The sequence below is a fragment of the Manis pentadactyla genome, chromosome 12 (genome assembly GCF_030020395.1).
Source record: "Manis pentadactyla isolate mManPen7 chromosome 12, mManPen7.hap1, whole genome shotgun sequence".
Taxonomy (NCBI): Eukaryota; Metazoa; Chordata; class Mammalia; order Pholidota; family Manidae; genus Manis; species Manis pentadactyla.
In genome coordinates this window covers 35,818,214-35,843,924 of record NC_080030.1, presented here as the reverse complement: position 1 = coordinate 35,843,924, position 25,711 = coordinate 35,818,214, and the positions used below count along the sequence as shown (strand labels likewise).

Below are 25,711 nucleotides of genomic sequence, written 5' to 3'. Positions count from 1 at the left end.
ATCGCAGCACTATTTACAATAGCCAAGAAATGGAAGCAACCTAAGTGTCCATCAGTAGATGAATGAATAAAGAAGATGTGGTACATATACACAATGGAATATTACTCAGCCATAAGAAAAAAACAGATCCTACCATTTGCAACAACATGGATGGAGCTAGAGGGTATTATGCTCAGTGAAATACGCCAGGCGGAGAAAGACAAGCACCAAATGATTTCACTTATCTGTGGAGTATAAGAACAAAGAAAAACTGAAGGAACAAAACAGCAGCAGACTCACAGAACCCAAGAATGGACTAACAGTTACCAAAGGGAAAGGGACTGGGCAGGAGGGGTGGGAAGGGAGGGATAAAGGCAGGGAAAAAGAAAGGTGGCATTATGATTAGCATGTATAATGTGTGGGGGGGGGCATGGGGAGGGCTGTGCAACACAGAGAAGACTAGTGAGTCTACAGCATCTTAATACGCTGATGAACAGTGACTGTAATGGGGTTTGTGGCGGAAGACTTGGTGAAGGGGGGAGTCTAGTAACCATAATGTTCTTCATGTAATTGTAGATTCATAATACAATGAATTTTAAAAAATAAATAAAAATAAAATAAAATAAAATTGAAGCTGGGGTAGATGGCAATCAGCAGTTCTCTTAAAGGGGCTGATTAAATCAAAATAAGGTGTTACCTCGACCTATTTAAGACAAATGTGAAGAGGAAGAATCTAAGCAGTTAAGTGGTTTCTAGAGTATTTCTCCCCATTTTTATATTTGCACTCCAATTTCATATTTATGTAAGAGTAAAATGACTGACTGAGTCAAACTGAGCTCAGTATATTTTAAAAAGATAACAAATGTGTGCGCCCACATTAAGTGCGATTCTGAGAGGTCTTCAGAATACTGAATAGCTTAGCAGTTCCCTTTTGATCAGTAAATACCCCAGTGAAGACATTTAAAAATATGGACTGTAATTTCAGTACTTTCTTCCTTCATCTGAAAAATTGGAGCATTTCACATTGAAGACCATGGCTCTAGAAGTCTGTTGAAACAAGTCTAGAATTCAAGGGAGGACGTAAAAACCATGGACTGAACTAGTGGCTTTTGAAATTTACAGTGAGAAAATAGGGTTCACCTGTAAGTAATGCTCTAGCTAGGGTTTTTTTCTGGCCAGGAATATTGTCCTAGATCATCTCTGGGCACCGAGGATTCCTTCAGTTTGATGGGCAATTCTGGGGATTTGTGTGCCAAATTCGATATAAGGTGTTATAAAGGGCAATGATGCAAAGTGAGGAAAATTGGGTGTGTGGGAGGGGATGGGGACAGACCGATACTGGTATAACCGTGAAGTCCAGATGGGCTAGTTTAGAAAACAAGTGGTCCTACCCCCACTGCAGTTGCAGGACCTGCTTACTGCAGTTCTTTCAGGTGCTGTTTACTGGTCTGTTTTTACCCGTTTCCCAGGCACTACTTTCTCCTACTATGCCTCTTAGCATTCTGGGTCTACATATAACATCCCCACCTTTTAGGTGCTGCAAATAAATTGTTGCGTAGCTGTGAACGGGTTTGACTGCAAAGGCGGAGTGTGAGCAACCCTTCACCTTGGCCAGCAGGGTATAAAACCAAACACCTGTAGGCAGGCAGGCGGCGGCGTGGGCCTCGGGGAGGCTCCTGGGCAGGTGGGGCGTGCCGGGCGGCACGTGTCCCCCGCGAGCCCTTTAAGGGCCGCGGCGCGGCGGAAGCGTGTGGCCGCAGTGGGCGCTCTCGGCGGGCTGCGTGGCCATGGAGATCGGCGCCGACGAGTTCGAGCAGAACCTGCCTCTGCTGCAGGAGCTCGTCCTGGGCGCGGACTTCGTGGGTAAGGTGCCCGCATTGTGGGCCTCGTCGCCAGCGTCCCCTGGGCTGGTGGGCCCGTGCAGGGTGGTGCGCATGGGGTAGGGCGGGGAGGTGAGGCCCACCTGGGAAGGTTGCCAGGCTGCCGGAGGCTCACGGAGGGCCCCTCGGGAGGGTAGGGAGCCCCCTTCTGTCTGGGCAGTGGGGTGGCAAGCGGCAGCCTCACCCTGACCCTGTGGCCTGGCTAGGCCCTGTTTTGGCCCCTTCGTGTCCCCTTAATCTCCCCTGGCCTCCTGAGCACCGAAAACGTGTGCGTTTGCCACCTGCAGCATTCACGGCCAGCAGAGCCGCGGTGATGCCTGACCCTGGGGCCTCTTGACCTTTTTGCCTCCCTCTCAGGTCTGGACATAGAGTTCACCGGCCTTCGTTCCAACCTGTCCCGATCCCAGCAGATCAGGTAAACCCAACGCGGCCTTAGAGCTGAGCTTGGGAGGTGCTCACCTGCGCCCTTCTGGATTAGCATCCGGGCCCTGCCGGCAGGCACCCTAGTGGCTTTGGGGCTTGGGGGTGACAACATTGCTTGGGGGTGGGAGGCCCTGCCTTTGTCCACTGAAGAGGGATGTTTCTTAGTTGTAACAAAGAAAGCTGCTACTCTGCATTGAGAGGTGCTGGTCTGGCGTGGAGGCTGTGGTGCCCTGGGGCCATTTCATTGCCTGTGTAATGAGATGCCTGTTTGTTCACAGTCTTTTTGACTTGCCGTCTGACTGGTATCTAAAGACCCGCCAGAATGTTCAGAAGTTCACAATATGTCAGATTGGTGAGTAATCTTCAGCTGTTTGTAATGAGCTCCTGAAGGAGACCTTTTTGTGTATTTCCTAATAGTAAAGCAGCTTTGGCACATTTCAAAGATACCAGCTATCATTCTGTATGCTTGTTCTGGGTTTGATGGTGTTATGCCTGTGGGACCTAAGGCTTTAGGAGCAGCATAAACTTAATTTGGCAGCATTGTTTCCATGCCTGAATAAATCCATCCTTAAGGAACCTGTATTATCTTTCAAGGAAAAATGATTTTTTTGCTTAAAACGTATACAAATGAGTTTATCATACTATAAACATTTCATTCTACAACTTTTTCACTAATGCTGTTCAGAGATTTTTCTGTATCAACACTTGCAGATCTCTTGCTCATAACATTGTTAGTCAACAGATACATTCATGGTTTGGAATACTATGCAAAGTGTACTTTGGTTACCCTTTGTAATGAAACAAGTCTTCACTATCTTGGCATTTGTATATTACTGTATTTTTATGAGTACTTTGGTATAATTCCAGCAGTGGAATCAGAGTTAGAGTATTGATCTGGGTTGCCAAAATATTCTTCCTACCGACCCTCCACACAGTTTTACAGTGACTTACACTGAGAGGCCTGAATGTGCCTATTGCCTGCCTCAAACTCGGTATTATAAGTTTTAAATTTTAAGGCCACCTGAGAGGAAAAGGATATAATTGTTCTGATTTGCATTTTAATACAGGGTCAACAAACTTGTTCTGGAAGGGCTAGATACAAAATTTTGCAGGCCAGATAGTCTTACAACTACTCATTCTGCCATTGTTAATGGGAAACCAGATGTAGATGATAAATGAGCATGGCTCTGTTCCAATAAAACTTTATTTACAAAAACAGGTTGAGATGTTTTACTCACCCTTATCCTGTGAATCATGACAAACATCTGTGTATGTTTTGCTCTCTATCCTTGTCCTTTGCTATTTTTCTAGTGTGGTTTTTCTTAATTTTAAGCCGTCTGAGAAGTATGGGATACAGCCCTTAGATACATATCTATTCTTTCCCTACTTCGGAGTGTTTCTCACTTTGTATATGACTTTTAGCAATAAATGTTTAATTTTTTTATTAAGGTATCATTGATATACAATCTCATGAAGGTTTTACATGAGCAACTACATGTGGTTACTACATTCACCCATACTATCAAGTCCACCCCCCCCACAACACACCCCATTGCAGTCACTGTCCATCAGCACAGTAAGATGCTATAGAGTCACTACTTGTCTTTTCTATGCTATTCTGCCTCCTGGTGACCCGCCCCCCTACATTATGTGTGTTTATCATGCTCCTTAATCCCCTTCTCCCTTCCTCCGCACCGGTCCTCCCCCCCCCACTTCCCTTTGGTAACTGCTAGTCCCTTCTGGGAGTCTGAGTCTACTGCTATTTTGTTCCTCTAGTTTTGCTTTGTTACACTCCACAAATGAGTGAAATCATTTGGTACTTACGTTTCTCCTCCTGACTTATTTCACTGAGCATAATACTCTCTAGCTCCATCCATGTTGCAAATGGTAGGGTTTTTCTTATGACTGAATAATATTCTATTGTGTATATGAATCACATCTTTATCCATTCATCTACTGATGGACACTTAGGTTGCTTCCGTATCTTGGTTATTGTAAATAATGCTGCCATAAACAGGGGTGTGTATGTCTTTAAATTTGGGGTCTTGTTTTCTTTGGGTAAATTCCTAGGAGTGGAATTCCTAGGTCAAATGGTATTTCTATTTTTAGAGTCTGAGGAATCTCCATATTGCTTTTTACACTGATTGAACTAATTTATATTCCCACCAGCAGTGTAGGAGGGTTCCCCTTTCTCCACATCCTTGCCAGCATTTGTTCCTTCTCTTTTGGATATTGTACATCCTAACTGGTGTGAGGTGATACCTAATTGTGGTTTTAATTTGCCTTTACCTGATTAGCGATGGGGAGCATCTTTTCATATGCCTGTTGGCCATCTGAATTTCTTCTTCGGAGAAGTGTCTGTTCAGATCCTCCACCCATTTTTTAATCAGGTTACTTGCTTTTTGGGTGTTGAGGGTGTGTCAGTTTTTTTATGTATTTTGGGTATTAACCTCTTATTGGATAAGTCATTTAGGAATGTATTCTCCTATACTGTAGGATGCCTTTCTGTTCTGATGGTGTCCTTTGCTGTGCAGAAGCATTTTAGTTTGATGCAGTCCCATTTGTTCATTTTTGCTTTTGTTTCCCTTGCCTGAGGAGATGTGTTCAAGAAAAAGTTGCTCATGTTTATATTCAAGATTTTTGCTTGTTTTCTTCAAAGAGTTTTATGGTTTCATGACTTAACATTTAGGTCTTTGATCCATTTCAAGTTTACTTTTGTGTATGGAGTTAAGCAATAATCCAGTTTCATTCTCTTATATGTAGCTGTCCAGTTTTGCCAATACCAGTTGTTGAAGAGGCTGTCATTTCCGCATTGTATATCCATGGCTCCTTTATTGTATATTAATTAGCCATGTATGTGTGGGTTTATCTCTATTCTTTTCCACTCATCTATGAGGTCTGTTCTTGTGCCAGTTCCAAACTGTCTTGATTACTGTGGCCTTGTAGTAGAGCTTGAAGTTGGGGAGCATAATCCCCCCAGCTTTATTCTTCCTTCTCAGGATTGCTTTGGCTATTCAGGGTCTTTTGTGGGTCCATATGAATTTTAGAACAATTTGTTCTGGGTCATTGAGGAATGCTGCTGGTATTTTGACAGGGATTGCATTGAATCTGTAGATTGCTTTATGCAGGATGGCCATTTTGACAATATTAATTCTTCCTATCCATGAGTACAGGATGTATTTCCATTTATTGGTGTCTTTAATTTCTCTCATTGAGTGTTTTGTAGTTTCAGGGTATAGGTCTTTCACCTCCTTGGTTGTTTATTCCTAGGTATTTTATTTTTGATGCAATTGTAAATGGAATTGTTTTCCTGATTTCCCTTTGTGCTAGTTCATCATTAGTATATAGGAATACAACAGATTTTTGTGTATTTTGTATCCTGCAACTTGCTGAATTCAGTTATTCTAGTAGTTTTGGGATGGATTCTTTATGGTTTTTTTTATGTACAGTATCATGTCATCTGCAAACAGTGACCATTTAACTTCTTCCTTACCAATCTGGATGCTGTTTATTCCTTTGTGTTGTCTGATTGCCATGGCTAGGACCTCCAGAACTATGTTGAATAAAAGTGGGGAAAGTAGGCATCCTTGTTCCCGATCTTAGAGGAAAAGCTTTCAGCTTTTTGCTGTTAAGTATGATGTTGGCTGTGGGTTTGTCTTATGACCTTTATTATGTTCGGGTACTTGCCTTCTATATGCATTTTGTTGAGAGTTTTTATCATGAATGGATGTTGAATTTTGTGAAATGCTTTTTCAGCATCTGAGATGATCATGTGATTTTTTTTGTCCTTTTTGTTGATGTGTATGATGGATTTTCAAATGTACCATCCTTGCATCACTGGAATAAGTCCCACTTGATCATGATGGATGATCTTTTTTATGTATTTTTGGATTAGGTTTGCTAATATTTTGTTAAGTATTTTTGCATCTATGTTCATCATGGATATTGGTCTGTAATTTTCATTTTTGGTGGTATCTTTGCCTGGTTTTGGTATTAGTGGTGCTGGCCTCATAAAATGAGTTTGGAAGTATTCCCTCCTCCTCTACTTTTTGGAAAACTTTGAGGACGATGGGTATTAGGTCTTCTCTAAGTGATAAAATTCAGTGGTGAAGCCATCTAGTCCAGGGGTTTTGTTCTTAGGTAGTTCTTTGATTAACAATTCAATTTCATTGCTTGTAATTGGTCTGTTCAGATTTGTTTCTTCTTGGGTCAGTCTTAGAAGGTTGCATTTTTCTAGAAAGTTGTCCATTTCTTCTAGGTTATCTAATTTATTAGCATATAATTTTTCATAGTATTCTCTAATAATTCTTTGTATTTCTGTGGTGTCTGTAGTGACTTTTCCTTATTTCTAATCCTGTTTGTGTGTATACTCTTTTTCTTTAAGTCTGGCTAGGGGTTTTTCTATTGTTTATTTTCTTGAAGAACCAGCTCCTGCTTTTATTGATTTTTTTACCTATTTTATTCTCAATTTTATTTCTGCTCTGATCTTTGTTATGTCCCTCCTACTGACTTTGGGCCTCATTTGTTCTTTTTCTATTTTCATGGTGAGTTTAGACTGTTCATTTGGGATTGTTCTTTCCTGAGGTAAGCTTGTATTGCAATATACTTCTCTCTTAGCACATCCTTTGCTGCTTCCCACAGATTTTGTGCTGTTGAGTTGTTTTCATTTGTCTCCATATATTGCTTGATCTGTTTTTGTGATCATTGATCCACTGATTATTTAGGAGCATGTTGTTAGGCCTCCATGTGTTTGTGGGCTTTGGTTTCCTTGCATAATTAATTTCTCATTTCATACCTTTGTGGTCTGAGAAGCTGGTTGGTACAATTTCAATCCTTCTGAATTTACTGAGGCTCTTTTTTGTGTCCTAGTATATGCTCTAATCTGGAAAATGTTCCATGTGCACTTGAGAAGAGTGTATATCTTGCTGCTTTTGGGTGGAGTGTTCTGTAGTTGTCTGTTAGGTCCATATGTTCTAGTGTGGTGTTCAGTGTCTCTGTCTCCTTATTTTCTGTCTGGTTGATCTGTTCTTTGGAGTGAGTGGTGTGTTGAAGTCTCCTAAAATGAATCATTGCATTCTAGTTTTCCCTTTAATTCTGTTAATATTTTTCACACATTTAGGTGCTCCTATGTTGGGTAAATAGATATTTATAATGGTTATATCTTCTTGTTGGACTGACCCCTTTATCATTATCTAATGTCCTTCTTTGTCTCTTCTTTCTTTGTTTTGAAGTCTATTTTGCCTGATACAAGTACTGTAACTCCTGCTTTTTTTCTTCTTATTTGCATGAAATATCTTTTCTATCCCTTCACTTTTAATCTGTGTATGTCTTTGGGTTTGAAGTGAGTCTCTTGTAGGCAGCATATAGATGGGTCTTGTTTTTTTTATCCATTCTATACCTATCTTTTGATTGGTGCATTCAGACCATTTATATTTAGGGTTATTATTGATAAGTATGTATTTACTGCCATTGCAGGCTTTAGATTCGTGGTTACCAAAGGTTGAAGGGCAGCTTCTTTACTATCTAACAGTCTAACTTAACTCACTTACTATTTCAAACACAGTCTAAAATTTTTTTCTCCCTTTTTCTTCCTCCTCCATTCTTTATATGTTAGGTGTCATATTTTGTACTCTTTGTGTATCTCTTGACTGACTTTGTGTGTAGTTGATTTAATGTTGCATTTGCTTAGTAATTGATCTACTTCCTTTACTGTGGTTTTATTTTCTCTGGTGACAGCTATTTAGCCTTAGGAGCACTTCCATCTATAGCAGTCCCTTTAAAATACACTAGAGATGGATTGTGGGAGGTAAATTCCCTCAACTTTTGCTTATCTGGAAATTGTTTTTAATACCTGCCTCACATTTAAATGATAGTCTTGCAGGGTAGAATATTCATGGTTTGAGGCCCTTCTGCTTCACTGCATTAAATATATCATGCCACTCCCTTCTGAACTGTAAGGTTTCTGAGAAGTCTGGTGATAGCCTGATGGGTTTTCATTTGTATGTTATCTTTTTTTTTCTCTGGCTGCTTTTAATACTGCCTTGTCCTTGATCTTTGCTATTTTAATAATTATATGGGAATACACATTTTTAAAATTCAGGTATCATTGTTATACAATCTTATGAAGGTTTCACATGGGCAACATTGTAGTTTCAGCATTCACCTATATTATCAAGTCCCCCCCTGAACTACAGTCACTATCAGTGTAGTAAGGTGCTCTAGAGACATTACTTGTCTTCTCCATGCGGTTCTGCCTTCCCTGTGACCTACCTGTATTGTGAATGCTAATTATAAAGCAATAGACATTTTGAAGCAATTGTATAAATCTTCATGGTTTGTAGCCTTGTTTCCTCTGGTTAATTTAAAAATGATATAAATGTCAATATTCTGTGTTTGAAGGAACATTCATAACTATATTCTAATAATTTCAGTGTGAATTACAACTTGACAGCTCTCATATTGTTTTGAATCCTTTTTTTGTTTTTTTTTTTGAGTGTATCCCATTCTAAAGCCTACACAGTATCTTTGGATGCAAAGGACTGTTTAAAATGTTTCATTTTTGTGGTTAACTTATGGTGACTTTTCTTTGGTGTTCATTCCCTCTATCATTCTAGGATTGTCTATGTTCTCCAGTATTGAAGGCGAGTCAAACAAGTACGTATGCAGCCCTTTTGCAGAACACAGGGCTCTTGTCCTCTTACTGTCTCCATCTGCTCTCCTCTGAATTCTGACTCAGGCTCTGAACCACTTTGGCCCTAGACACTCCATATTCCCTGGGCTTCTGGGCCCTTCTCCCATTTTCCTGCAGATTCCGGCCTGCCCTTTAAGTCTCTCAAAGCAGCACCTTTTCTGGGGGGACTTTCCTGACTCCCGCACTGTACCTTAGGGGTTCCTTTCCCATTTCCATTGTCTCCTAAGTATGCCCTCAGGATGGCAGGTAACAGGACCATAATGAAGGGGGCTGCAACTCCCAGGCTCCAGATGGTTAGGAAAGATGCTGGGTTCAGGATGGAGGTACACTGTTCCCCAGGGGCAGGACCTCTGCCTTTATCACTAGCCCCAGTGCCAGTCAAAACAGCCAACATTTAAATGCCTGTCCAGTGAAAGGAAGAGGCTGCTCTGTGAGCCAGAGTTTTCAAAAATGGTTCAGGCTTTTTCTCATGTTCTGTTTATTTTTTATAGGTATGTAGCCCATTCGTGTAACTTCTTTCTTTTCCCTACAACGTTTGGGACTTTGGATTCAGAATTTTCTTTCCAGGCTTCTAGTGTTCAGTTTTTGAATCAGTATGGCTTTGACTATAATAAGGTATGGCATTGGGGGAGGGAAAAGGGATGATTGTACAGGTTGTCTGGCCCCTGAATCTCATGTCCTGTGCCCATTCTTCTTGCCCATGTGAAACCGGACAAGGTTTCATTTTGCTCCACTACCCGGCTCAGAGGGTGCCTCGACTATCACCTTGTTCTCTTCCTGTCTTTAGTTTCTCAAAAAAGGAATCCCATATATGAATGAAGAGCAGGAGAAGAAAATCACACACAACATCCTGACCAGGAAATGGAGGACCCACAGGTAAAACCTGTTTCTCTGGGTGCTTTGTGGGGTCTCTGTTTCTGATGTGTTTCTGCATTTCCTGTGGGTAGATGGGCTTTCTCCAGAGAGTGGTGACCTCACACCCTCACCCTTAAGTGGGGCTCAGCCAAACACGACAGTTTGATGTGCTAGTGACCCTATTCCTTTGCCTGAGAGGAGGATGCTCTTCCCTGCATTGTGATTTTAGTGTTTAAAACTGAAGGGAAATGAAAACAATGACTCAATGTACTTGGGGAAGGAGGAATTCCACTGCAATGCTAGCGGGGAAAATGGCTGTTGGTCTTACTGTAGGTGTGATGTTGGCCTTCAGTGTGATCTTGGGGATTTTTCAGGGTTAAATCAGGGTCACCTTGACCAGGCTGGTCACAGGCCTTGGCCTGGACATGTTACCTTGTGCTTGATCCTGCTGTGTCCCCAGGGTGGGTGGGGGCAGGGTCTCTGCCTTTTCTCTGGCCCCCAGTGCCACCACAGAGGCAGGGCCAGGAGTGGCGGCCTGAGCGCAGTGTCGTGTGGTAGAAGGAGCAGGCCACCCTGGCTGCAGGCAGGCTCGCTTCCAGCTGGTTGTGTGGTTTTGAACAAGTTATTTAAGGTCTTCAGGCTTCAGCTACTTCACCTTTATCAGGAAGGTGGTTAAACTAGATAGTTCAACTCTAGAATATTATGACTGTCTGGTCTAGATAATCATGATGGAGATGGTTATTTTTAGATCTTTGTTCATAATTTTCATATTAAAAATGTAGCTTTTGGTAAGGGGAAAGGGATGAATTTTTAGCCTTCTGTTGTTTTCAAATGTTGGAGAAAAGCCTTTCCTTCTAAGAACGTCATGTTCTCGCATTTCTAACTGAGAAGGGCATGTGCTTACTAGCATTCCTGTCTTTTCCTTATTTCACCAGATGGTGCTTTTCCACCTCTGAAAGCTGAGTTAGAAGGACAGGCCTGAATAGTAATGCTTAGCATTGGCCGGCTCCCGAGACCTTTTCCTCTGTGTGTCCCAGTGAAGCAGAAAGGGCCAGGGCATGCTCCCATGAATCTATGGGGGAGTACAGGCCCAGCGTTTGGCTTTCTATGCAAGACAAGACTCAGAAAGTCAGGCATCTTTGTGGGCCTGAGATCACAATGTTAAAACCAGTCCTCGGAAAGCCCTCTGGTGTTACCCTTGTCCTAGGGTTCTGGTGGTTTTCTCCAATATCCCCATTTCCCTGTGCCCACTTTCAGTTCTCTGGATAAGGACCAAATCAAGATAGTGATCGATGAGGTGACACGATGGCTGGACCTGGCAGAGGAAGGCGACTGGATGACCCTCCCTGGTATCGCTGGTAGGCAGGAGGCCACTCCCCCAACCTGGGAGTACTGGGGCTGGTCACCGGCATGTACCAGGGGTTGGGACACATCCTCTTTCCTGTGGATCCTGGGCAGCTCAGCAGATGTGTGGCTTTTATGATTGAATAAAGCTCTGACCTCAATTTAGAAGTAGGGTTTTCAACCTATTTTGAATTTTAAGGTGAAGGAAGGTTCCATTCGGGCTATTTATTCCAATGCTGTGTGTCCTATGTACTTTTATTTACTTTTGTCTGTCTGATTTCCCCCCGACACAGTGCAGTGTGGAATCGCAGTGAACATGCCCTAGGTTAGCAGTTCTCAGATCCCAAGGGTCTCTGACCCCTTTTCTAAGGGGTCCACAAAGCACAATATCAGTCACCTATCACCTGGCATTGTCTCTCACTGTGCCGTTTACATCGTGGTACCGAGCCACTGGTGCATAGACCTGCCAGCGCTCCGCACAGACTGAGGCAGGAGCAGGGAACCCCGTTGGCTCTCACTGCGACCCTTGTTACTGCTTCTCATTAAGTAAAACTGGACTTTGCTTTAAGAACCTCCTCTACCTATTACGGTGAATAATAATTTTTTTATTATGTCTCAACCCCTGTCTTTTTTAATACTCTAGGTGTGAAAATAAGTATGCAAAAAAATAAGTGCATAAAACATTGCTGTTTACCAAAGCAACATGGTGGTTTTTTGAGGAAAAGCACATATGAAAGTTTTTGAGTTGGGAGTTGACTGCTCTTCCTTTCAGGGAATATCATTTTCACTTGGGTATTTTCACCCATTTTCTCAAGTGGAAAAAAGTAAGCCTGTCACTTCAGGGAGAATAACTTAGTATTTGCTTGTGATCAAATTGGAGCTTTCAGTCAAAAACGGGAATTTTAGACAACTTGCATCTGCCACCCAGAAGCTTGACGGCTTCCTGGCACTGCGGCCTTTCTGATGATCGGTGGCTATATTTATAAGTGTCTTTTGTTGGTATTGCATAGTGCTGTGTGGTGAACGGTGGGAAGATCTGCATCACTCAGCAAGCCAGTGTTTCCAAGTAACAAACGCATGATGTTACTAAATCTTGGGCAAGAACAGGAGGGGTTTATTTTTTTAAAAAAATACTACAACTTTCAACCTAATATATAGTTTTAATTTCTAATATGAATTTCAGCAGCTATAGCCTCCCCGGTGAAAAGCTCTTTGGGGTCCTCGGTATAAGAGTGGCCCTGAGATAAACCTTGAGGAGGCTTCCCTAGATGGCAGCATGGCGCCAGGCCATCCCTGTTCCGTGGGCTCAGCCTGGGGTGCACCTAGGCTGCCTTTCTATCTGATCATCTGTCTTGGGCTTCTGCTGACGGGAGAGCAGACCGCGGCTGCAGGGTCTGGAGGCCCTGTGTGAGCCTTGGTTCCTTGCCGCAGGCTTCCAGGCCTTTGAGGTCCAGCTGGTGCTGAGGCAGGCCCTCCCCAATGTGTGGACGGTGCTGACAGACCAAGGGGTGAGTTCTCGCCTGGAGTGGAGCAGCCTCGGCGGCCCCTCTCTCCCCGCCTCCCCACCTCCCCACCTTTCTGAGATGAAGAACCACTTTGGCCTCATGCCCAGAGCCCAGGAACTGGACTCTTCTTCTCATTCCAGGTGGTCGTGAAGAGAGTGAGCAAGCAACACCGCTGGTGTCTTGAGAACACCTCTTGTGGTCAAGAGGCCTCTTGGAAAGAGAAGAAGATTCTTCTCTCTGCAAGGGGCTTCTCTGTGTTTTTCCAGATGCTGGTGAAAGCCCAGAAGGTAGGGAGGAAAAATCTCTTCCTGGCCTTTAGCATTTCTGATCATAGGTACTGATGATGGTCCTCCAACAATAAAATGAGATCCCTGGGATGAGCGGCTTGTTGAGAACAGGCGTTAGGGGTTGGGCCTTGCTGTCACCATGTCAGAGTAGGTTGCTTTGGGGAAAGACAGTCCACATGTGATGCTACTTGCTCCTGTCAGGCACAGGACTGAGCTGAAACTACTCAGGGACCTTCCTGCGACTGTCTCAGTCTGGCTCCCCAGGGTGGATGCTGCCTCAGGACCTCTTCCCCATCTCTTCTGCCATCTGAGCACTTGGGCCGCCTTGCGTGGGGGCATGAGGAGGGTGGGGATGGGGTCACCACGCAACGAGAGTGGCAGTGGTTCTGAGGCTGCACCCTTTGCAAGAGGCCATTTGCCTGTGATGTCTGTCTCTCCTAAACGGCACTCCTCTCCTGCCACTTTCCAAATAGCCCCTGGTGGGCCACAACATGATGATGGACTTGCTGTACCTCCATGAGAAGTTGTTCCGGCCGCTCCCAGGTAGGATGCCTGTCCTCTTTCTCTGACCTCGGTTTTCTGTCTGGCAAGGTGATTGGTCCAGAGTCCCAGTCCTGGGGTGGCCCCTGCATGTGCACCCACCCTGGGTCCACGGGTTTCCAGAGAGGTCAGGCAGACCTGTCCTTGTCACCACCTTCCCCACGTGGAAGACCAGGGGACTCTCCCAGGAAGGGAAGCCTACGTGTGAATTGATGCTTCTCCTCCCATGATAAAGGGTAGTCAGCATCATAACATAAAATGGCAAAACCAGAAATGCGTGTGGGAGAGGAGCCTCCTCTAATCTCAACTGGAATCCTAATACTTTGTTTTTTCCTCTGTTGGGAGTTCTCACACTTTTTAATCACACTATGTATTTGATTTTATATATTTTTTCCCCCACTTACCCAAAGCATTTATGTCATTAATGTCACTTTAATGTGGCTCTATTTTTCCATGACTGCTGTGCTGGATGACCCACAGCAGTGTAGTGTAGTGGTGAACATGCAGACTTAAGCGTGAAACCTCATTCCACCCTTGTTATGCACCGTCCCCAGCAAGTTACTTCAACAACATACCTATGACTCCCTTGCCTGTAAAAAGGGGATCAAATAAAGTAAAAAATGTACTGAGGACACTAATCTAAAAAGTGGGAGGAAGGTTCTAGGAGAGATTTCCCCAAAATGGATTGGTAAGACACCTTAGTTTGACCATATTTGGGGAGAAATAGAGGCAAAACTAATAATCACTCCCACAAAGCTAAGCAGACGTCAAATTGGGGGGGAGCAAAAACCATGAGAGGGGGAGTCCTGCAGAGTTTCAAGGCCCCTTTGTGGGGAACCGGGCAGCTGGCTGTGAGGATGAGGCCCTGGGCTGGGCCAGGAGGCAAGCCTCACCTTACCCAGTGGGGAATCGGCAGCGACAGGCCTGGGAGTGGGGAGGTCGCCTCACAGCATGAACTTTGATGTCTAGGGATATAGGAATAGACACCCAAGGAACAAAGTGGTTGTCCTTGGGGAGGGGAAGCACTAGAGAAGTTGAGAAGAGAATAGGTTTTTTTGGTTTGTTTTACAATAAACCTCTTTAAACTATATGCAGGTATAATTTTGATAAAACTAATAGCTTAAAACTTTTAAATTAGGGCATTTATAATTTTCAGTTGACTTTTCTTGGATTTCTTAATAGTCAAAATGATTTCATACCTGCCTTTTTTTTTCTTATTTTTTATTAAGGTATCATTGATATACACTCTTATGAAGGTTTCACATGAAAAAACAATGTGGTTACTACATTTACCCATATTATCAAGTCCCCTCCCATATCCCAATGCAGTCACTGTCCATCAGTGCAGCAAGATGCCACAGATCCACTGTGTGCCACCCTGTTCTCCCCGTGATCCCCCACACCATGTGAACTAAATACCCCCCAATCCCCTTCTCCCTCCCTCCCCATCCGCACCCCTCCCCCCGCACCCCTCCCCTTTGGTAACCAGTAGTTCATTCTTGGAATCTCTGAATCTGCTGCCATTTTGTTCCTTCGGTTTTGCTTCACTGTTAAACTCCACAAATGAGGGAAATCATTTGGCATTTGTCTTTCTCCACCTGGCTTATTTCACTGAGCATAATGTCCTCCAGCTCCGTCCATGTTGTTGCAAATGCATACCTGCCTTTCCAATAACACGTTTCTCCTTTTTCCATTGGCTGCTGCTTCGAGAACTATATTAACTGGTGTTAACAATAGGACCTCGAACTTAATGGAAACCCGTTTGGCTTTTACCATTATAAAATGGTGATGGCAGGTTTGAGACTTAGGAATCCCTCATGATTGGGAATAAGGATTTCCCAGTCCAGCTTGTTGTTTTACTTTGTCTTATTTGTCAACCAGTGTTTTTGACAAGTGAGGTAAGAGAATTTTTCTTCCCGTTTTTATCAAGAGCCTCACTTCTGACCTTCTGGGTCTTTCCTTTCAGAAAGTTATGATCAGTTTAAGCTGAATATCCACAACCTATTTCCTGTTCTCATTGATACCAAAAATGTGACAAAGAATATCTGGAAGGTAATGAAAGACATTGCTTTGGGCCAGGGAATGCTTTGTTCACTAACACTTAGCTTTTCTCTCTTAAAATTTGTCCTTGAACCTTTTCTTCTATTTTATAACCTGACTGGTGTCTTTGCATTTCAACACTGCTGGATCATCATATTAGCTTATGTGATTTTTGTTCTTGTTGAAGTTCCCATGTTTTGACTTGTGTGTAGTTTGATCTAAATAAGCACACAGCAAATTGTTCCAGACCTTGTTGCATACCTGGTAAAGATTTACAGCATGCTTAAAGAGCAGGTGAGCTCCCCTCTTGATGTATCTTGGAAGCATCTCTACTGAACCTTAACCTGGACACCTGGACAGTACGTTAGAATCACCTGGGGCCCCTGGGCCCCGCTGTCTGCTTCATGCCTATTAGAGGGACCAGGGTGGCATTTCTAAGGCTCCCAAGTGACGTCTGTTGTGGGGTTTGGGTTGTGAGCTACACCTGGAGAAGTGAAGCACCCAGATTCCTCGAAGTTACACCGAGGTGCAAAGAGAGGGTGAATGATCAGTGTTCTAAAGCCTTATGCTCATCACATGAAGCTAATTATGCAGGAAGGGAGCCACGTCTTGGAATGCTTTGCCAGGAGATGCCTGTTACTCGTGCTTCCCCTTTTCCCGGCTCTGGCGCTGGTCATGTGACTCCTTCCGGGTGCCGTGGGAAGGGTGAGGGGGCTGATCTGAGGGGACCTCCAGGCTCCTCCTCGTGCAAGACCAGACTGCTCCGGGCCTTAGAAGGCCTGGCGTCCCACGTGTGTGTCCTCGACCGTGGTCTGGTGCCTTGGAGTCAGCTTATGACCCCTTAAAATTCCTCTATGGAGGAAGATGGTACAAGTCGTTTGGGGGCATTTTGTGTAGCTCGGGCACTTGGGCCCCTTCTAGGAAGCCCGAGGCCCCTTGTGCATTGACTGCCTGAGCAGGTGGAAGGGCTGTGTTAGAAGGGAAAGGGCAGTTGTAGGAGGTGTCACTATAGGTGGTTCTCATGGACATTTGGTAATACCTGAAGCAGCTGATAACAAGTGGCTCTTTCTACCTGATTTGTTTTCTGTAATTTCAGGAAATGAATTTCCCAAGGGTTTCAAGTCTGTCAGAAGTTTATGAAGTCCTAAACAGGTAAGGAAGCTGTTTTTCAGAGATGCTTGTAGAGCAGAGGCTCCACACTAGGGCGATTTTGTTATTGGGGCACAACCAGCCACGCTGAGATGTTTTGGCTGCTACCGGTACTGAGAAGTAGGCCAGGGTGCACAGGGCCACTCCCGGCCACAAGCCTTTCTCCAGCCTGAAAGGTTACTAGTACAGAGGTTGAGGAGCCCTGTCTGCAGGTGAGGGAGCCTGGGAACATAGCCACAGCCATTTAGTCGGGTGGTGCTTCCTGTTGGCCGGGGTTTTATTTTCTTCCACTTGTTTGATTACTGGAATGATAAGCTCCATGGGAGCGGGTTCTCTCGTGCCCTGTTTCTGGTGGGCCTACAGCAGTAGAAGGCAGAGTAGGTGCACATTAAACATCTGAATGATGCAATCCCTGGATAAGTCTAGGAAAACTAGCTGGGGCTTTCCCTCACGGCCCAGGCCCTGCTGCCAGTGTGCTGGCCGGGAGAAGGTATGCTCTGGAAAGCCCTGCCGTGGAGGGGGTGCACCACCGGCTCCTTCCTCTCCTGCTGGGTGGGTGGCATGGGGGCAGCTGAAGGTGGGACTTTTCCGAGAAGAGAAACTGAACCTGGTTGGTCACTCACGCAACCACCCCGTGGTGCCCTTGCCGAGGCATCTTCTGCAGCCGCTGCTGGCTGCCTGGGTTTTGACAGATGCCTGTCCCCATGCATGGCATCAGCCCTTTCCAGTGTGCCGGTTGCCTCTAGCCCCTTGTGCGTCATCCTCTCTTTCCTTGGACAGCCCTTCTGGCCCTCGTGTCCAAGAAGAAAATAAGGGGCTTCCTGCCTCTCGCTTCTCAGCTCCCTCCTGGCCCTCCAGACGTTTCTGCGGTATTGCCACCTTTGTCGCCGTCTCCCACAAGCTGGCATCCGTGGCTGCCTACACAGTGTGGGGCCCAGGCGGAAGGGCTGCCCTCTGCTTGGTCTGCTCTCCCTCCAGCAGGGCCATCCCCACCCCACCCTGCCCTGCCCCTGGCCGTCCTGCCAGGCCCATCTCAACCTCCTCTGCCACTTCCTGTGGCGGCAGCATTGGTTCTCCTGAACTGCACAAGCCCAGAGCTCCCTCAGCACTGCTCTCACTGCCACTGTCTGTTCTCTCTGCAACAAGTGTCTTTAGAGGCCTCGCATTTTCCCACTGACACGATAGTCTTCCTTCCCAGAACTTGCTTCGGGCGAGGTGGTCTCAGCTGGTGGGCGATTCACAGATGGCGTTTGGCACTTGGCACAGCAGGTGGTCCTGCTCGGCGCTGGCCCCTTGGTGTGACACCCTCACCCTCCTCCCATGCCTCCTTTAGGGTCCCCTCCTGGACGTTCTTCATTTTCTGGTGGCATTTTTTTGTCTGTTCCTTGTGGGCTCCCTTGTCCATCCCCTCCCTTAAACCTTCTGGAAGCGTCCCTCCTCAGCCTCTGCTCCTTACCATGCCCCACGCTTCGGCCACCTGTGTTCCTGCAGTCCAGCCCTTGGCAGCTCTGGGACTCCCCCTCCAAGCCCACAGCACCTCTGGGACTCCCCCTCCAAGCCCACAGCACCTCTGACTTGTATTCCTCTTGCCCCACAAACCCACTCCTGTGCCTGGAGCAAGGTCCCCTAAGTCCTCATGGCACCAGAGGTGCTGCCAAGGGCCAGGTGCACATCAGCGTGTCTGCACCATGCAGCCTTCCTGGGTTTGAGTGTCTGCTTTGCCGCTCGCTGGCCACCTGAGTAACCTGAGAACAATTAGTCTGCCTGCGCCTTGGCTTTACCATCTGTGACACGAAGTAATTGCAGTTATTCACAAGGTAGCTGTGTGAGTTAAATGGGCACCTATGTGGGAAAGGACGTAGAGCCATGTACCTTGACTTAGTCCGTGTTTACTAAATATTAGCTGCTTTAATGGTTGACAGTCCTCCTAAACCAAACAGCCACCTTATGGCCTAGGCTCCTGCCGTTGGCAGCATACAGAGGCACTGAAAGATTTTGCTGGAAAACAAAAGGCTTTCAACAAGGAAACTTTATGGTCACGGGCCACCCACGTGCTGGAACCAAGGCCTGACGGGCCACAGCCCAGCCACCACATCTTCAGGACAGTCAAGTCCTGCTGGCTTTCCTCCCTGAATGTCTTTAAAATCTGTGCCTTCCTCTGTCCGGGGGTCACCGTCCTCATTCAGGCCTTTGGTTTTCATCACGGTACCGGTGGCACCCATGGCCTGTCTTGCCCCATTTCCCACACTGCCCCTCGATCTTTTAAATGTGCCCTTGGCTGGCCCGCCTTTCTGGTCTGTCCTCCCATGGCTCCTGAGGTCCCCACATATCATGCCCACTCTCATGGGCCCCTCATCTTCTAGAAGCTCCGCTCAGCCTTGCTCTGGTCTCTGCACACTCCTGTCCCCACCCAATGCCTTACACCACCTGTTTCTCCAGGTGACTTCCTGTGGTTCAAGGCACTGCTGTAGGACCATCTACTTCCAGAAGCCTGAAATCTGGAGCATGGGCTGTGCCTTGGTGCTGCTTTATAGGGCACAAGTGTGAGCATCTGTGTCCTTCAACTGCTGGGCAGCAAGCTCAGAGGCCGGACCCTGCAGGCTTCATCCTGGGGCCAGGGCTCAGGCTGAGTATGCAACACATGCTCAGAATGACCCGCTGGGGCCCTGGCTCTGCTGTCCTCCTCCACTTCTGCTACCTGTTTCCCAAGACTATCTGTGCCTCTTTATTTTTTTAAAAGGGGGTTCCAGCACTGAGGGCGCTATTTGTTACCTTAGGAGGGCGAGGGGACACTAAGAGGGATTGTTTTCAGTGAATGTTGTTTATCCCATTTTTCTTCTTTAATAGTGACCTGAATCCCACCAAGAATTCTGGGCCAGTGATCGTCCACGCTAGCAAGTGTGAAAAGTATGGTATGTTCCCAAGAGTGCGGGCCCCTCTGCGGCGGACAGAGCCCTGAGGTGCAGCTGGTGGGGACGGGCCCAGGGCCCGCTCCATGGCGTCCCAGTGCCAGGCCCCAGAACCTCCTCTCTGGAGAAGAGCGGTCCCAGAGGCCTCGGAGGTCCAGGCCGTCCACTTGCTCCTCCTGTGGGTGCTGGTCTTGCACAGCCCAGGCGGCGGTGGGGCTGGGTGGGGGAGTAACTCCTTTTCAGGCCTGTTCTAACTGCTGCCTGACTCTCCTGCTTCCGGAACACTGCTTCAGTTGAGACAAAGTACCCCCATGAGGCAGCCTACGATGCCTTCCTCTGCGGATCAGGTGAGAGTTGTGGCCTCTTTAGCAGGAGCCTCATGTTGTAGTTGTGCTAACCACCACCACTCGAGACTGTCTATTTGCAGGTGGGTTGCACATAATGCAAATAAAGCATGAGTTGACACATCTTGTAAGGTGATCAGGCTGAGTCTTGACACCTATTCCACTTCGAGCTTTTCCCCCCCAGTTTTTCTGAAGGTAGCACACCTGCTGCTGTGGAGAGTGCACGGGTGAGTTGTGCTCCCTGTCATCCTGCTTTTCCTTCAGTGTGGTCAGGAATAGCGCCTTCCCTGTAAACCAAGGCCTCCCAAAGAGGGGGGATGCAGACCGTAGCTGTGTAAATTCAGTCCCTGCCTTAGCACTGGGAACGCTCACCTGTCAGGAGGCCAAGGCCCCGGGTCGGACCCCCACCTCAGTGCTTCCCAGCTTCGTCGGCCGCCGGTTTTCTCATGACCATGTAAATCACGGCAAGATAGGATGGTGTTCAGGTCAATACATGATGCATCCTGGGGTCCACACAGCCAGGCAAGGGAGAAGGGTACTAACTTGAAATCGGGCACAGAGGAGATTCCTAAAACCCCAAGTTGGAGTCCTGAGCGCATCTAGCCCCAGCACCCCTCCCTGATGTCTGCAGCATCGGCTCGTAGGTGCCCTGAGTGCCCGAGGCACGTGTCCTGTAGCGTCGTCCTCAGTGTATACGTTTGGTTAATATGGATTAGCGGGCCAGGTGAGGGAGCTCGTCACAACAGTAACAGGTTCTCTGCGACTGACTTGGAGGCGCTTTGGGGCTGTCATCTGTTACTGGGTGCTATTGAATTTGTCCATTTAATAATGAGCACTGTAGAAATAGTCTGTGATATTGACATGAGGCTTGGGACTTGCATGAGGCAGCTGCCACCTTGTCCCCCTTTCCTGTGCTGCAACAGCATCTCAGCCCCCTAGGAACCACCTTGTGGGGCAGTGAAGGCAGCTCACGTTGGAGGAGCCCCTTAGTGCCCTGGCACCAGGGCCCTACAGCCTTTATTTCTCAATCCTCATGACCTAAAAATCCTCCTGGGCTTAGAAGTCCCATAGCTTCCCAGGCCTGCCTAGCCCCAAGGCTTGTGCTCCTGCACAGGCCATGCCCAGGTACGGGTGGGTCTGGGTGGAGGGGGTGCTGGTAGTAGAGGCTGAGGGAGAAATGGGGGGGGCATGGCCATTGGAGCCCAGAGTGATGTCCTGTCAGGTGGTGACAAAGGGGACCCCTCTGACCAGTGGCCTCTCCCTAATGGCGCCTGTTACTAATGCTTGTCGGCAGAGGGCTCTTCAAAGTGTCATCAGCAGGTGGTGACCACCCGGAAGCTCTGCTTTGGCTCAGGCCATTGAGAGAGCTCTTGGAGACTGGTCAGTGTGGAAACACACCAACGTGAGCCCCGAGACTCGTGAGGGGACGAGGGGGTGTTGCCTGAGGCAGCACCTTCCCATTCTCTCTGCGGCCCCTCGGCCACCACGGGGCTGTGCGCCTCACTGTGTGCTAGCGCCTCGTGTTTTCTCTGTCTGTGTAGCGCTGGGGCCACACCTGAGCTCTCCTTCCCTCTGTACTTCGACGTGCTGGCTCCCTACGTGAACCAGGTCAACCTTATCCGAGCCAGGGTCCCTAAGATTGTGAGTAGCCTTCATTTCGCTCCTCTCCCCTGTCCAGGGGCTTGTGCTGGAAGGGGCTCAGTTCTCCAGGGTGTCTTGAAAGCCGGGTAATGACCCAAATCAGGCGAGGAGGCGCTCAAGCCCCTGGCCTGCTTGTCCTTTGCCTTGTGTCTCAGACACAAAGCACCGCGGGCTGACCCGCTCCTGCCTCCTCCCTCCCCCTCCCCCTCCCCCTCCCCCCTACCCCCTCCCCCTCCCCCCCTACCCCCTCCCCCCTCTTCTCCCTCCTCTTCTCCCTCCTCCCTCTTCCTCCCCCTCCCTCCTCTTCCTCCCCCTCCCTCCTCCTCCCTCCCCTCCCCCCTCCCTCCCCTCCCCCCTCCCCCCTCCCCTCCCCCCTCCTCCCTCCCCTCCCCATCCTCCCTCCCCTCCCCATCCTCCCTCCCCCTCCCTCCTCCCTCCCCCTCCCTCCTCCTCCCTCCTCCTCCCCCCTCCTCCCTCCCCTCCCCCCTCCTCCCTCCCCTCCCCCCTCCTCCCTCCCCTCCCCCCTCCTCCCTCCCCTCCCCCCTCCTCCCTCCCCTCCCCATCCTCCCTCCCCCTTCTTCCTCCCTCCCCCTTCCCCCTTCCTCCTCCCTTCCCCTCCCTCCCCCTTCCCCCTTCCTCCCCCTTCCCCCTTCCTCCCCCCTTCCCCTCCCTCCCCTCCCTCCCCCTCCCTCCCCTCCCTCCCCTCCCTCCCCCTCCCTCCCCTCCCTCCCCCTTCCTCCCCTCCCTCCCCCTTCCTCCCCTCCCTCCCCCTTCCTCCCTTCCCTCCCCCTTCCTCCCCCTCCCTCCCCCTTCTTCCCCCTCCCTCCCCCTCCCTCCTTCCTCCCCCTTCTTCCTCCCCCTTCCTCCTCCTTCTCTCTCCTCCCCCCTCCCCCCTCCCTCCTCCCCCTCCTCCCCACTCCCCACTCCCCACTCCCTCCCCCACCCCCTCCCACCCCCCCTCCCACCCCCAGAGAACCTTTCCTGATTTCTTTCAGGATTTTCAGCAGGGTGGGTTGTCAGTAGGAACTGTGGAAAATCTCTATTCTTCTCCCTGTCTTCTAGAATTTTTCTGGCCCAGATTATCCCAGTACCAGACCCCCCATCCTCATTCTCAGTGTCAGGAAGTGGCCTGGGGTCAGCGAGGAGCAAGTCTACCGTGAGTTTCAGAATCTCTGTAAGTTCGACGTCCGGCGGCTCACGCAGAGCCAGTTCCTGCTCTTGACCAATAAGTTTAAAGAGTAGGTACCTTGGCGCTAAGCCCGTCCTCTCCCCCGGGACAGCCCATCTCTTCCCAGCCTCTCTGAGCCCACTTGGCATGCCTGACCTGAGAAACCTCTCTTGGCAGTGCTCGGAGCATCCTGAAGGAGTACAGGGGCCACCCCACCCTGCAGGTGTCCCTGTATCGGTACTGGCGGCACTCCCCGAACATCAACTGCCTGTTGCAGTAAGTGGCCAGGGCCAAGCTGCCCTATGGTCCCACTGGTCTGAGCTGAGCCCGGCTCACCAGCTGGTATGTCGTAAAGGCATTGTTGATGAGTGTAGTGACCAGACTGTTCACACATGCTGACTGAGCCTCTGCTGTATGGGGCACTGTTGTGGGTTCTGAGCTCCATCAGTGAGTAAAACAAAAATCCCCCCTCTCAGGGTGCCCACCCCCTGGCAAACTGCATAGTCTAGTAGGTGACTGGTGTTTATTAAAAACAGGAGCAGGTCAGGAGGTAGGAGCAGTGGCGGTGGGAGGAGGGGAGGGTGTTGGGTAAAGAGAAGGAAAGGGGCTCCTTAAGGCCTCCGGGGAGGCGAGGGAGTGAGCAGGTTACATGGTCAGGCTGCACCAGCCCACTGGCCGGCAGGGCAGAGGCCCCCAAGTGGGAGGTGCTTGGTGCTGAGGGGCTGGGAGGAGGCCCCTGTGAGGGGGGAGAATGGGCCAGGGAGGCAGCAGAGAAATAAGCGGTTCCCCATCCAGTGGAGGGTGGTGGGTAAGGACTGGGGAGGATCCCCCAGCCCTTAGGTTCTCAGCAGAGCGACACATGGGTCTGTGTGCGCAGACAGACGTGGGGATGGGAGGGCAGGGGAGGCAGCCGGGAAGCCAGGGACACCTGCTCCCAGCGTCTGGCTGTGGCTTGGGCGGCGGGGTGGCAGAGTGGGTGCCCCAGTGGACTGGAGCAGGGCGGGCCGAGTCCAGGCTCCGGGGCCCGAGCGATTGGGAAGGTGGGGTTGCTTCGTGAGGACTTCGGCGCTCTGGTTGGGAGCCGTGTCTGGAAAGCAGCATTGATGGAGGGAAGGGGTCGGCTTCCAAACAGCCCCAGTTTCCTTCTGTCAACCTCTGGTGTGAATCACTAGGAAAAACGGCTTGTCTGTACTTGCCTCTGAGCTATTCTGACCGAGAGGCAGAAGTTCTTGCTGGGAGGGGGATGAAGGAAAATAATGTCTGGTGGGGGAAGGAGGGCAAGCCTGTGTGTCTGCTTTCCGGCCCACGCGGCAGCCTGGCCGACCTGCGTGCTTGTCTTGCAGGGTGTGTGGCGTCGTTGCCGCCTGGGCCCTTGTTGCGCTTCTGCTTGGAAGGCCTGGGCCCTGAGCACAGCCGCCTGCAGCCTCCGGCCTCCCTGCACCTCTCTGGCACAACTCTGTTTTGTTTTTCTGTGGGGTTTTGTGTAAATCATATTCTACTTGCAGATGGATCTGTACAGGCCTTAGGAGGAAATTTACATTTTGAGTGTGAAATTCTGTAAACATTGTCAATGATAAAGAAATCCTTGGGTATGGTACCTTAGTGGCCAAGACTTTTCTTTATAAATGGGGAGAAGCCACCACCTCTGGGAATTTAATGTTCTGGAGTGTCTTGTGAACAGATGATTAGGAGCTGGATGCCAGGTGAACAAAGGGTATGTTATTTCTGGGAGAGAAAATTAATGGCCAGTAGCCTGGTGGGGATTTGGGCCTGAGAAGTGGCCTAAGTTTAGTAAAGGGAAAAATGAAGCTGTTCCGATAAATAGTAATCTTTTATGGCTTATATAGTCACTTTAGAAGCAATCACCCACACCACAGTGGACCTTGAGAGGGTAGGTGTCATCAAGTCGCTTTGTCTCCTCTGCAGCTGCACACCGCAGGCTGCCTTTCTATAGCTGCTCTCGGCCAGGAGCCAGACTGGCCCGGCCCTTGGCTCAGCTCTGGGCTTTGCGTCATTCAGCCAGGCTTCCATGAGGGCCCCAGCATGGGGAGAAATCTTTTCTCTGTCCACAGAAGTGTCAGTGGTGGCTGCCATTCCAGAAGTCACACACCCATCCTGAGGGGCACGACGGGTGACTGACTGGTGGGCTGCTTCCCCAAAGGATTCTGGGCAGCTGGTGGTCCTGGGCAGCAGGACCAGCAAAGACCTGCTCTTGGGTGGTGGCAGAGAGGTTTCACCCGTCTGCCCAATTGGCATCCTGGTGGGATTTTTTTCCTTCCCCCTTTGCTGTAACTTTGTATACTGAGAATTCCCCTATTCTCCTGTGGGTTTGGGGGGCCCCAGCCTCTTAGGTGAGCTCTGCGTTAAGCAAACAAACCTGACAAGTGAAAACAGACCTCTGAGCATGCTGAGTGAAGTGACCATCGACTTCCTGGACTAGGAACAGGGCCAGGGCATCGTAAACTCTTCACTCACTCCTGGGGTAAAAGAGACCCTGTAGTGACTTTGTAAGACCTTATTCATTTAACTCTTACCTGTTCCCAAGTTTTTATTGAGCCCCTGCCACATGTACTTCTGTCAGGCAGCGCCCCTCTGGGGGCGTCTGTTGTCCCTGCTGGAGGAGGCAGGACAGGGTGGTGGCCCTGAGCTGCGGAAAGCCCAGGTGGAGGTGGGATTCTGCACTGAACTCACCTGGGGTCCTCCTCTGTGGTTGGGGCAGAAGTGCCCCCTGCTTGCCAGCTCCTCCTCGGGTCCCTGGAGGGGGAGCCCAGGCATGTGGGGGGCCCTGGGCCCTGCCCTCTCCTCATTGCAGTGCTCCTCGTGCAGCACTTTCTCACCTCATTTCATGAGAAAAGCGAACCCCAGTAAACCAGAGGCCCTCCCTTCTCCCCCCTCTCAGCCCCCCACCCGGTGGCTCTGGCAGCTGCCGGAGCTCTGTTTCAGCCACCGGAGCCTT

General features: G+C 48.8%; 1 protein-coding gene across 2 annotated transcripts; it reads left to right on the top strand.

Annotated features, from left to right (window-relative positions):
- Positions 1-1,653: 1,653 nt before the first annotated feature.
- PNLDC1 (PARN like ribonuclease domain containing exonuclease 1) lies at positions 1,654-24,350 on the top strand. 2 transcript variants are annotated; one of them, XM_036886748.2, is made up of 19 exons: positions 1,654-1,842; positions 2,217-2,274; positions 2,561-2,634; positions 8,897-8,936; positions 9,465-9,588; positions 9,761-9,849; positions 11,086-11,186; positions 12,604-12,680; positions 12,818-12,964; positions 13,438-13,507; positions 15,471-15,556; positions 16,641-16,696; positions 19,541-19,605; positions 19,896-19,949; positions 20,131-20,173; positions 21,488-21,587; positions 22,650-22,825; positions 22,933-23,031; positions 24,099-24,350. In XM_036886748.2, exons 1-19 carry the CDS (start codon positions 1,767-1,769, stop codon positions 24,160-24,162), a joined length of 1,599 nt encoding a protein of 532 aa, XP_036742643.1. In that variant the 5' UTR covers positions 1,654-1,766; the 3' UTR covers positions 24,163-24,350. The 2 variants fall into 2 exon arrangements, with proteins under 2 accessions (XP_036742643.1, XP_057345507.1); XM_057489524.1 differs by lacking the exons at positions 13,438-13,507; positions 15,471-15,556.
- Positions 24,351-25,711: the final 1,361 nt, after the last annotated feature.